Source organism: Anolis sagrei, chromosome 7 (assembly GCF_037176765.1).
Source record: "Anolis sagrei isolate rAnoSag1 chromosome 7, rAnoSag1.mat, whole genome shotgun sequence".
Taxonomy (NCBI): Eukaryota; Metazoa; Chordata; class Lepidosauria; order Squamata; family Dactyloidae; genus Anolis; species Anolis sagrei.
This window is the reverse complement of record NC_090027.1, coordinates 16524720-16537694: the sequence shown is the minus strand read 5'-3', so window position 1 is coordinate 16537694 and position 12975 is coordinate 16524720. Positions and strand designations below refer to the sequence as shown.

At 43.7% G+C, this 12975-nt stretch overlaps 1 protein-coding gene across 4 annotated transcripts in view; it reads right to left on the bottom strand.

Annotated features, from left to right (window-relative positions):
- FEZ1 (fasciculation and elongation protein zeta 1) overlaps positions 1 to 12975 on the bottom strand; it is a 63833-nt gene that overhangs the window by 46421 nt on the left and 4437 nt on the right. For all 4 annotated transcript variants that reach the window (XM_060787206.2, XM_060787203.2, XM_060787207.2 and 1 more), the window contains exon 2: positions 2953 to 3294. In XM_060787206.2, coding sequence (XP_060643189.2) covers positions 2953 to 3263 — 311 coding nt within the window. In that variant the 5' untranslated portion in view covers positions 3264 to 3294. The remainder of the gene's footprint in view (positions 1 to 2952; positions 3295 to 12975) is intronic.

The following is a 12975-nucleotide window of genomic DNA, read 5'->3' as shown; positions in this document are numbered from 1 at the left end:
AGTGGGTTAAAGCGCTGAGTTGCTGAGCTTGTTGACTGAAAGGTTGCAGGTTCAATTCTGGGGAGCGGCGTGAGCTTCCGCTGTCAGCCCTAGCTTCTGCCAACCTAGCAGTTGGAAAACATGCAAATGTGAGTAGATCAATAGGTACTGCTCCGGCGGGAAGGTAACGGCGCTCCATGCAGCCATGCCGGCCACATGACCTTGAAGGTGTCTATGGACAACGCCGGCTCTTCAGCTTAGAAATGGAGATGAGCACCACATCCCAGAGTCAGACATGACTGGAATTAATGTCAGGGGACAATCTTTACCATTACTTTAGGAGACATTTGTATGAGGAGAAGAGAGGGAGAGAGGAAGGAAGGAAGGAAGGAAGGAAGGAAGGAAGGAAGGAAGGAAGGAAGGAGACAGACAACAAAGAGAATGAGAGGAAGGGGAAAGGGAAAAAGGAGCGAAGGGAGGGATAAAAAGGGAAAAAGTTATAAGGAAAGGAAATAAAAAGAAGCGAAGGGAAGGGAAGCAAAGAAGGAAGGGAGGGAGGGAAGAAAAAGAAGAAATATAATAGAAAAAAAGAAGCCAGTGTTTGTGAGGAAGCAAGAGAAGAAGGAAATGTAAACAAAAATGAGTGGGGAGATATATGAGGGAAACAGTGAAAGGAAAGAATGTACCACAAATGGTTGTCCTCATCTTCCATGTACAAAATCTGGCTGGTTTTGTTGTTAAAAATCTACATTAGCAAAAAGTCTCCATTTTCCACTATTTCTGATGGCAGGTTTGCTTAGGGGCCACCTGGCAGACTTTTTTTCGTGTCAGGAGTGACTTGAGAAACTGCAAGTTGCCTCTGGTGAGAGAATTGGCCATCAGCAAGGATGTTGCCCAGGGGATGCCCATGTTTTGATGTTTTACCATCCTCGTGAGAGGCTTCTCTTATGTCCTCGCATGGGGAGCTGGAGCTGATTGAGGGAGCTCATCTGTGTTCTCCCCGGATTCGAACCTCAGACCTACCAGTCTTCTGTTCTTGCTGGTACAGGGGTTTAACCCACTGCACCACTGGGGGCTCAGAGACTATGTTGTTGTCCATTCGTTCAGTCGCTTCCGACTCTTCATGACCTCATGGACCAGCCCACACCAGAGCTCCCTGTCAGCCGTCACCACCCCCAGCTCCTTCAAGGTCAAGCTGGTTACTTCAAGGATGCCATCCATCCATCTTGCCCTTAGTTGGCCCCTCTTCCTTTTTCCTTCCATTTTCCCCAGCATCATTGTCTATGAGACTATGAAACATAAACAATTCTGCCTCAATATCCAATTTCTGGCCTCCATCCTCAGCATCTGCCCCTGGAGTCCTCATTCTGCCTAGTGGTAGGGCTGGAGTAGAGAGGAGGAGGTGAAAGGTGGTCTTCCTCCAGACTGGTTCTCCTTTGTCCAAAGAAAGTACAACTATTGGGAGCTCGCTTCCTTCCTCCTTTCCTGAAACAATAGCTATAAACTATGCAACTAGAACCAATGCCTGTGTTTTCCTTTTCCCAATTTCCATTCTCCCAAGCTCTTTTCTTCTTGTTTTTGAGACTCTAAGCTTGAGAATGGTCTTCCTACTGATCTCCATAATCAAATCTGGGTTATTTTCTGATGAAGAGCAAGATGCAAATTCTAAGAATAACTACTATGAGAGGCAGGGCCTTCTCTGTGGTGTCCCCTCGGCTGTGGAACTCTCTGCCTAGGGATATTAGATCATCCTCCTCCCTCCTGACCTTTTAAAAAAGAGTGAAAACCTGGCTCTTTGAGCAAGTGTTTGGAATCACAGCATGACCAAAAAAAGAAAGGAAGGGAAAAAAAAAACTCAAATCGGAAAATGAACTAGGAATGGCTAAGACGCTGGAACGGTTGAGGATTTGAACAAGAAGGTATAGTTTTCTTTATAATTTTTATTATTTATTTTTATGGTTTTAAAATGTATTGTGATTGTGCTGGCACGGTTGTGCCAGGGGATTTGATTCTTTTTCTTGCACTGTTCGTTTGTTTGAATTTATTTGGGTCTTACATTTTGCAATTGGGTAGCTTTCCTCTGGTTGCAGTCATAGGGCCAACAACCTATTGATAATCATTAGAGCCTTTAGATCCACCCCTTTCCCCAGGTTTGGAGGGGAAAGGGGACTTTTAGTTCAGTCTCACAGTTTGGAGCCTTACAGCAGGATGTGTGGGCTTTCTCTGTCCCACCAGCAAAAAGCTTCACTTCTTACAGCTTTTGCTGGGGGGAAAGGAAACCTCTATAGCTTTGCTGGGGAGTAAAGTTACAGTTCCACAGCTTTGCTGGGGGAATACAGCCAGCTTTTGCTGGAAAATAAAGGAATGGTTCCACGGCCTTCGTGGGGCAAATCTACAGGACACCAGCTTGGCAAATCTACAGCAACCATTGCCTGGTAAGGGACCACTTAAGCTATCCATAACGTAGCTTGGAACCGGGAGTTAGGGGGGTCTCATGCCATTAAGGTAAAGAAAGATTGCCCAAGGAGGGCTCGGAAGGTTTCCCTAAAGAAGATAGGAACAGTTTATCAAGCAGTTGCCTGTCCCTTGTTGGCAGATCAAGAAATCTACTAGTTTTTCAAGATTATAAAGCATTTAATTCATTTGTTCAAAGATTTAAGCCTTAATAAAGAACTTTGTTGAACCTATTTTGAGCCTCTACAGAACTTTGTGTTGGGAAACCTATGGGACCCTTTAGCTGAGGCACCCCGGCATCCCGTTGGGCATACAGAAAGCACATCCTGTAAACAGACATTGTCATAGCCCCTGCGTGCGACAGCACAGTGATGTTTTGTTTTCTTTGCTTTGCTTTTTACTGATGTATGCATTTTTATATATAGCATCTAATTGTTGCCGACTTGCAGGCTGCCCTGGGCTGATATGGGTGGGATACAAATGTCGTAAATAAATAAATAAATAACTACTACTACTCACTCCTCATCTTGCAAATTTTCCTCCTCTTCTTGTATCTGAAGGTGATTTTTCACCGGGGCCAAGTTCTCAGTTTTGGCATTGTAATTCCGAAAGCAAACGTTGAGCTTCTCATCAAACTCATTCACCAAGTCTTCCATGGACTTGAAGCTGATGATTTCAGAGGAGAAATTCTCAAGCTCAGAAAGCGAGGGGTCTTCCAGATGCTGAGGAGAGGAGCCATAGAAATAACGGGATTTCTCTTCCCTCTCCTCGATGTAGCATGGCCTCAGGTCTTCAAACTCTTCATCCAGGCTCACCAGAGGGGCCTCCATCTTGGCTTGGCTGGTGGAAGAAGGATGACCTCTGAAATTACAAAGAACACCAGTGAGTCGTTACAGTGCTATTGGTCAATCCATGCAAATATCCTGGGTGTGTGCCATTTGAACCATCATCTCTAGCTCCCATTTATTCTTAGTGCTTGGCTTTCTGGAATCTCCAAATGGAAGCCAATTAGGACTTTTCTTTCCTGTTATTGAATGGGCATATAGCCTTTCAGTGCTGAAAAAACAAGAGGGGAATAAAGAGACAAAAGCTCACAAGGGGATCCAGACAACAAACAAGGAAAGAATTTGAATTAGCTATAGACCAAATCTGACATGGCAACCAGAATTCCAAGAACTTCAAGAGCCAATTAGATAGATCAGGAACTTCAGATATGTCAAAATATATAGCAAATGATCAAAATGTCTAAACATGTTGAGTGTTGGTGTAAAGGGGGAACATGGTTAGAACGGGATTGTGGCGCAGCTGGCTGAGTGTCAGCTGCATTAAGATCACTCTGACCAAAAAGTCATGAGTTCAAAGCCAGCCCAGGTTGGAGTGGGTTTCCAACCAATTGTGTAGCCTGTTGTTGACCTTTGCAACCCGAAAGACAGTTGCATCTGTCAAGTAGGAAAATTAGGTAACACCTTAAAGCAGTGCTTCTCAACCTGGGATCCCCAGATGTTTTTGGCCTACAACTCCCAGAAATCCCAGCCAGTTTACCAGCTGTTGGGATTTCTGGGAGTTGAAGGCCAAAAACATCTGGGGACCCCAGGTTAAGAACCACTGCCTTAAAGTGTGGGGAGGCTAAATTAACTAATTTAAGAGGCCATAAAGAAGACTCCAGCAAGGCATTCCAGCGGGGAAGCATGCGGGGAATGCGGAAGTACTTCATCAGCATTGCAGATGGACGATGAAAGCGACAGCTCCCCTGGTGGCCAGAAAAAGTTAAATAGCCTCTGTGTATGTCTGTATATGTCTGTATGTCAAAATTGGCATTGAATGTTTGCCATATATGTGTACACTGAGTCCCCTGCAGGGTGAGAAGGGCGGAATATAAATGCTGTAAATAATAATAATAATAATAATAATAATAATAATAATAATAATAATAGGCATAGAATCAATTAATGATGTGTACAAATGAGGTTTCCTAGCTGGATCAACAAATTCGATTGAATTGCATTGGCAATCCATAATTATAATTATTGGTGATATGGAATACTGGTGTCATACGTGTCACAGGCTCGCAGCTTGGGAATGATCCGGGATCGTTGAGCCTGAAACCCCAGGTTTCGGTGGCCAGGGGAGCTTTTGCACAACTAAAACTTGTGTGCCAGTTGTGCCAGTATCTTGGGAAGTCAGACTTGTTCTTCTTACATCCTGCATAGATTACTAACACACTCTACATGGGGTTGCCTTTGAAGACTGTTCAAAAGCTTCAAATGATCCAATGGGTAGCAGCCAGGTTTCTAACCCAGTGTTTCTCAACCCGGGAGGCGGGATCCCTGGAGGGTTTGCGAGGTTAGAGGGGTCACCTAAGAGGGGTCACCTAAGACTATCAGAAAACACAGTATTTTCTGTTGGTAGTGGAGGTTCTGTGTGGAAAATTTGGCCCAATTCTATCATTGGTGGGGTTCATAATACTCTTTGATAGTAAGTGAACTATAAATCCCGGCAGGTATGGAACGCCCTCTCTAGAGAGATTAGATCTGCTCCCTCCCTCTTAACGTTTCGGAAGCAAGTCAAAACGTGGCTGTTTGAGCAAGCGTCCAAAAACACAGAATAACGGATATGGATAAATGTCATAGGAAATTGACGATGGATGATGGAATCGGACAATGCTTGACAATAAGGAGACGCCAATGATGTTGTTTTTATTGCTGTTGTAGTTTATGTAATTGTAATGTTTTAAATTGTTTTATGATACTGTGTATACTGTTTTGTTGGAAACCGCCTGGAGTCGCCGATAGGCTGAGAAAGGCGGTATACAAATACAGTAAATAAATAAATAAATAAATAAATAAATATTATTATTATATGGCATCAAATTGCCCTTTTTGTAAGGCCGCTCTGAGTCCCCTATTTGGGATGAGAAGGGTGGGATAGAATCATAGAATCATAGAATCAAAGAGTTGGAAGAGACCTCATGGGCCATCCAGTCCAACCCCCTGCCAAGAAGCAGGAATATTGCATTCAAATCACCCCTGACAGATGGCCATCCAGCCTCTGTTTAAAAGCTTCCAAAGAAGGAGCCTCCACCACACTCCGGGGCAGAGAGTTCCACTGCTGAACGGCTCTCACAGTCAGGAAGTTCTTCCTTGTGTTCAGATGGAATCTCCTCCCTTGTCGTTTGAAGCCATTGTTCCGCGTCCTAGTCTCCAAGGAAGCAGAAAACAAGCTTGCTCCTTCCTCCCTGTGGCTTCCGCTCACACATTTATACATGGCTATCATATCTCCTCTCAGCCTTCTCTTCTTCAGGCTAAACATGCCCAGCTCCTTAAGCCGCTCCTCATAGGGCTTGTTCTCCAGACCCTTTATCATTTTAGTTGCCCTCCTCTGGACACATTCCAGCTTGTCAATATCTCTCTTGAATTGTGGTGCCCAGAATTGGACACAATATTCCAGGTGTGATCATGGAGGGGACGTGGTTTTAAAAAGGGAATTACCTACAAATTAAAGACTATTTTAAACAAGATCAAAAAACAGGTTTTGATTGGAACGAGAATATATGGGATAGAATACTAAAAACACAAAGGAAAACGGTTACAATATTATACAATAAATTGCTCCAGTGGATGACAGAAACAGAACAGGTGAAAACCTCTATGATTAAATGGGCGGAAAATATAAGAAGGCCCATCCACTTTGGGGAATGGGAAAGGATGTGGAATAAAAAATTGAAATACACATATGCTATGGACTTAAAAGAAAATTGGTATAAAATGTTTTATAGGTGGTATTTGACTCCGAGTAGACTGAGCCATATGTATCAAAATGTATCAGATAAGTGCTGGAAATGTAGTGAGCAAGTAGGCACCTTTTACCACATGTGGTGGACATGTAAAGAAACAACAAAGTTCTGGTCTATTATTCATGAGGAGTTACAAAAAATATTAAAGAAAAGCTTTAAGAAGAAACCTGAATATTATCTTCTGGGATTTACAGATGATGACTGTAAACTGGATGAGAATGAAGATAAATTATTTACCTATTGCACAACGGCGGCTAGGATGGTTTTTGCCAAATACTGGAAGAATGGTGAGGTTCCGAGTATTGAAGACTGGTGGAAGAAAATTAAAGAAATAAGAGACATGGACGAACTAACTTTTTTGTTGAGAAGAAATGAAGGAAGAGTTTTGAGGAGGACAGATTGGTCCCTGATATATGATTATGAAAAGAAAGCTGAAATAACAATGGGATGAGAATAGATATTAAGGTGAAGAAATATCTTGAAAAGATCCTGAGGTTGGAGTGGAAGTCATTTTAGAATAGTTTGAGTAGTTGTATTGTATGTATTAGATGGTAGTTAGATATGGTGGGTTTCTGTGTTTTTTTTTTGTGTGTACCTCTCCCTTTCCTACTGTTCTATCTTCTTGTTTTTTGTTCCCCCTCTTTCCATGTGTGGATTGTGAAAAACTTAATAAAAATCATTTCAAAAAAAAAAAAAAAGGGAATTTTCATATATTTCCCCTATGCCCATATGTCATGATTTACTGCCATATTGGCCTATTTCTGCAGTAGGCCTTTGTTCACAGAAAATGCTGATTGTTTGAGAAATCAGTGCTCCAAAGAAGAAGTTACTATTCAAGGGTAACAACATATCCGGACAAAACCAGCTAGCTGTTTGCTAGATAGAACCCCCAAGTTTCCCAGTCGCTCTGAAGCCATGTTTGCAACAGACTAACAGATAAGATACAGTCATGGTCAGAGAACAATGGACCATAGTTATGTTATAGTTGTGCCATTGTTAGGATCCCACGTGTGCTATAATGTCAATCAAAATCATAAACAACTAATGAACAACTGCATAGCTAACTTAGACCAATGAAATGATTTGTCTTTGGGAACCAATGAGATGATTGATTTCTATGTACCAATCAAACTGTTTTAATGAAAGTCATAAATAATCAATGCAACCAACTTTAGGTTGGACAAACCCCTTTATTGCATACCCATATGCATGTTTGTCACTATTGCTTCAGCTGCGCAATAAATAGCATTTTGCAGTTTTAAAGATTCAACTTTCGTGGTGTCCTTCCTCGCCCTCCTTGGGATGGGGCAATCTGCTCTTGGATTTTGGATTTGTGGATTATCTTTTTGGTTTTTGCCCCTACAGTCTAACCAAGGTGGAATAGAGCATGGGGAGCATGACTTCCCTAGATCTAGACACTATGCTCCTATTGATGCAGGCCAAAATCCCATTGGCTTTTTTTGTCACCACATCACATTGTTGGCTCATGTTTAACTTGTTGTCCACGAGGACTCCAAGATCTTTTTCACACGTACATGTAGTAAATAAAGAAATACATGCAGGCAGACAAATGTTGCAGAGCTCCAAATCTCATAAACTTTCATCAGCCAGCCTGGGGAATACAACAAACACAGTTGTTCATCAGCATTTGTAGGATCACCGGTTCTTCTTTGTCGAGATAATACAAAATTCAAACTATTAATCTCTTAGAAAGTGTCTTTTTAAAAAAGCAATCCAATAACTTCTGTGAGTTATTTATGAGTGAAGCGAATCTACTTCAGCCAGCATTTCGTTATAGAAGGATCTGTCAACGTATCTGCTTCCTAAAAAAAAAAAATCTGTTCCTGCCGCCACTGCTCCGTGTCCTATTCATTCCCCATCCCTGCTTGCCATGCCGGTCCAACAATAGCTCTGCTTCACTCTTGACCTTGCTACACCAAGGGGTTTTATTATTCTGGTCCTGAACTCTTTCACACATCTTCTATGGGCAATAACAATGGTGCCTTAGTTCTCCATGGTTAAGCACGGAGTCAAGACTTTAAGAAACGTGAAAGCCCCAGGGCTCTCCTCCCCATCCCTCCCCCTGTCAATCACGACCCTTTCGATCCCTCGGCATAACTGTTGTCATCTTGAATTCCCTTAAAAGAATGCAGTCTTCTATAGCAGGGATGACCTCCAATTCCAAGAGGACACTCAGCTTCTGGGCAGACAGCAATGGCTTCTGATAGCTGCTTCATTTCACAGGCAGAGTTGGATTCCCTTTGGCCACACACCATGTGACAGGAGCAGATGAAGATGGGAATCAAAGGAAAATGGGGAGCTGGAAATGTTCCGTTTTCCAGGAGCTTGGTTTGCATTGCCCCTTAGTTGCATAAAATAGCATCCCTTTGCATTTTCCCTAGGGTTGCTACAGTCTTAGCAGCACCCTGAAAGTTAAACATTAGCAGAGGCTGGAAGCCAGCCTGCAAGCCTTTTGCAGTCATTGGTTTAAAAAAGATAGATTACTGCAATGCACTCTACGTGGGGTTGCCTTTGAAGACTGTTTGGAAACTTCAATTAGTCCAGTGGGAGGCAGCCAGATTGCTCACCGGAGCATCATACAGGGAGCATACCAACCCCCTGTTGTTTCAGCACCACTGGCTGCCTATCCAGTTCCGAGCACAATTCAAAGTGCTGGTTTTGACCTACAAAACCCTGTACGGTTCCGGCCCAGCATATCTGTCCGAACGCATCTCTCTCTATGTCCCACCTCGGAGTTTGAGATCCTCTGGGGAGGTCCTGCTCTCGGCCCCACCTCTGTCACAAGTAAGATTGGCAGGGACGAGGAGCAGGGCCTTCTCAGTGGTGGCCCCTCACTTATGGAATTCACTCCCTGGAGAAATTAGATCAGCGACATCCCTCCTTTCCTTTAGAAAGAAATTAAAAACATGGATGTGGGACCAGGTGTTTGGGCAATCTGGCAGATAAATAAAGGACTGCGATGACGGATAGGAATAGACAATGTGGAACGAAGTATGGACTCTGAGTTGGCGAACGCTGTGCTTGAGATTGGCTATTCACTGTGATACGTATTGTTGTTTTAATTGTTTAACCGGTTAGCTGCTGTTTTTATACGTTTATTGTATTATTGTGTAGGCATCGAATTGTGCCATTTTGTAAGCCGCCCTGAGTCCCCCCTCGGGGGTTGAGAAGGGCGGGGTAGAAGTATACGAAATAAATAAATAAATAAATAAATAAATAAATAAAAGTATCCTTTTGGTCTAGAGACCGCCCTTTTTCCTGGGGATGAGATCTCCATTTTGGAAAGGCTCTCCTGCCTTCTTTAGTATAGAAAAAAACCTCAGATGTGCTGGTGGTCAAGCTAGGCAGCTTGGACAAGCCATTGTGAGTACAGTTGAGGTTACCCTCTCGCCGAGCTCAGATAGAGAAAGACCTGCTCTTTCTAAAGGACAGTAGCTCAGTGCTGGGGCAGGGAATATCTCAGGATTTCCTTGCCATTGGGAGAGGCTCCATTACTTCATCTCCAAAACTAATCTTGAGCTTAGATAGAGAAAGACCTGCTCTTTCTGAAAGATAACAGCTCAGGGTTAGGGTAAAAGATCCCAGGATTTTTCAACCGTTGGGGAAAAGTTAACTCGGTCTAGATCTAGGGAAGTAATGCTACCCCTCTATTCTGCTTTGGTTAGACCACACCTGGAATATTGTGTCCAATTGTGGTCACCACAATTCAAGAGAGAGATTGACAAGCTGGAATGTGTCCAGAGGAGGGCGACTAAAATGATCAAGGGTCTGGAGAACAAGCCCTATGAGGAGCGGCTTAAGGAGCTGGGCATGTTTAGCCTGAAGAAGAGAAGGCTGAGAGGAGATATGATAGCCATGTATAAATATGTGAGAGGAAGCCACAGGGAGGAGGGAGCAAGCTTGTTTTCTGCTTCCTTGGAGACTAGGACGCGGAACAATGGCTTCAAACTACAAGAGAGGAGATTCCATCTGAACACGAGGAAGAACTTCCTGACTGTGAGAGCCGTTCAGCAGTGGAACTCTCTGCCCGGAGTGTGGTGGAGGCTCCTTCTTTGGAAGCTTTTAAACAGAGGCTGGATGGCCATCTGTCAGGGGTGATTTGAATGCAATATTCCTGCTTCTTGGCAGGGGGTTGGACTGAATGGCCCATGAGGTCTCTTCCAACTCTTTGATTCTATGATTCTGTGATTCGGTAACAAGGAAAAAGGAAAGAAAGAACATCTATATGGTTTCCCAAATTGACTGTTTGTGTTTATAAGTTTATCAGGCTGTGCCAAGTCTGTCAAGGACTTTGAAAAAGAAATGTTCTGTTGATGTTCAATTCTGGACTGGCCTCAGTTGCTGAGAATCTGGAGCTTCTAAGAAAGACATCCACGGTTCACCCAGATAAAGAGAGAAGCACATCTTAGTTTTAACTTCATAGTGTCTGAGTGTGACGGCACAGGAAATAAAAGTCTGAGGAAACGGTCGCCACCATTCACCTCTGTCCTTCACTTGGACATACATACAACTCTGCCACCCCTCTCTTGAAGTTTCCCTAGACTTTTTCTCTAAGAATCCTCATCTCTTTTTAGATTCATTATTATGGAATCCTACTTAGAGAGATGGCGCTCCTTTTTAGAAGCTCTGATTGGAATGCTGCTAAACAGTGCTGGTAGCAACCACAAAGGAAGCAAACACACAGGGAAAATTGGCTGCTCAGATACAGCCCATCTGGGCAGCCTTCCCTCACCAGCTATGAAATAGGTTAAGGTAACTGTTTGGGACCCACCTACCAACATGAGCGCATTTCCGTTTATGACCCCACGCAATCTCTTCGATCATCCAGAGAGGCCCTTCTCTCCCTCCCACCCCCTTTGCAGGTTTGACTGGTGGGGACGAGGGAGAGGGCCTTTTCTGTGGTGGCCCCTCGGCTCTGGAAATCGCTCCTTAAGGTTATTAGGTAAGCCCCCCACATTGGCAGTCTTTAGGAGGAGCTTGAAAACTTAGTTGTTCCATTGTGCCTTCCCTGATTGAAAGATCAATAATTCCCTGATCTGACCAATTCTCTGCAAAATGTCTCCTGAAGCACTTTATTCTACCTGTTGGGGCAATCAACCCTACCTCACCCTCTAAAACGTCTATTCAGACTCATTTTATTGCTGTCACACCCAGTGTTTTAAAATGTACTTTTATGTACAAATATGTTTATATTACTGGGTTGGTGTAGGTTTTTCCAGGCTATATGGCCATGTTCTGGAGGCAATTTTTCTCCTGACGTTTCGCCTCCATTTATGGCAAGCATCCTCAGAGGTAGTGAGGTCTGTTGGAAGTAGGAAAAATGGGTTTATATATCTGTGGAATGACCAGGGTGAGACAAAGGACTTTTGTCTGCTGGGGCTAGGTGTGAATGTTTCAGCTCATCACCTTGATTAGCATTCAATGGCTTGGAAGTGCCTGGGGGAAATATCTTGTTGAGAGTGATTTTATGTGCCTGTTTGTTTCCCCTCTGTTGTTTTGCTGTTGTAATTTTTGAGTTTTTTTAATACTGGTAGCCAGATTTTGTTCATTTTCATGGTTTCTTCCTTTCTGTTGAAATTGTCCACATGCTTGTGGATTTCAATGGCTTCTCTGTGTAGTCTGACATGGTGGTTGTGAGAGTGGAGGGAAAGATACTAGAGACAAAGTTGAAGTACTTTGGCCACATCATGAGGAGACAGGAAAGCCTAGAGAAGACAATTATGCTGGGGAAAGTGGAAGGCAAAAGGAAGAGGGGCCGACCAAGGGCAAGATGGATGGATGGCATCCTTGAAGTGACTGGACTGACCTTGAGGGAGCTGGGGGTGGTAACGGCCGACAGGGAGCTCTGGCGTGGGCTGGTCCATGAGGTCACGAAGAGTCGGAGACGACTGAACGAATGAACAACAACTGCAGGGAATGCAGTTTTCAAGGTTAATCAATCACATACAGATTCTGTGCAAAAGAGTTTGCAAGTTGCACATGAGCTTTGAAAACTAGCTTTAAAATACTTTCCATGGAATTCTAGGATTTGCAGTTTAGGGAAGGGCATTTGCAATTCTCAGCCAGGGAGTTCTAGCGCATCCCCAGATCACCAACCCCAGGTTTCCATGGGATATTAAAAAGAAGTTAAAATGGCATCATAGTTACATTGTTGTCAGAATCCTCATTTTCCACATTTCCTCACAATTTGTGACAATTTGTGAGAGATATAAATATGTAAGCTGTACTCAGCTGCTTGGACTCCTCACATGATTCGAAGCTGTTCATCCACGGTGACCCGTCGTGACGCAACGGTTAAATAAATGGTTGTGCCGGCTGGACTGCTGACCTGAAGATTGGGTTGCTGACCTGAAGGTTTCCAGTTCGAATCCGTGAGACAGGGTGAGCTCCCATCTGTCAGCTCTAGCTTGCAAGGAGATGAGAGAAGCCTCCCACCAGGATGGTTACACATCCAGGTGTCCCTTGGGCAACGTCTCTGTAGACGGCCCCAGTTTCCCCTTCTCCTTGGCCCAGCCTGTTCCAAATAGTCCAGGCCTCTTATTGAAATCTTTGCCCCTGGCAGCTTACCTTGCATGAGGGAGAGCGGAACTGGTTTTAAATTGAATTCAATGTATTTATTTATTTATTTATTTATTTGGAGTGCTTCTACCCCGCCCTTCTCAACCCCCTAGGGGGGACTCAGGGAGGCTTACAAAAGGCACAATTCGATGCCCAACAGTTCACAAAAT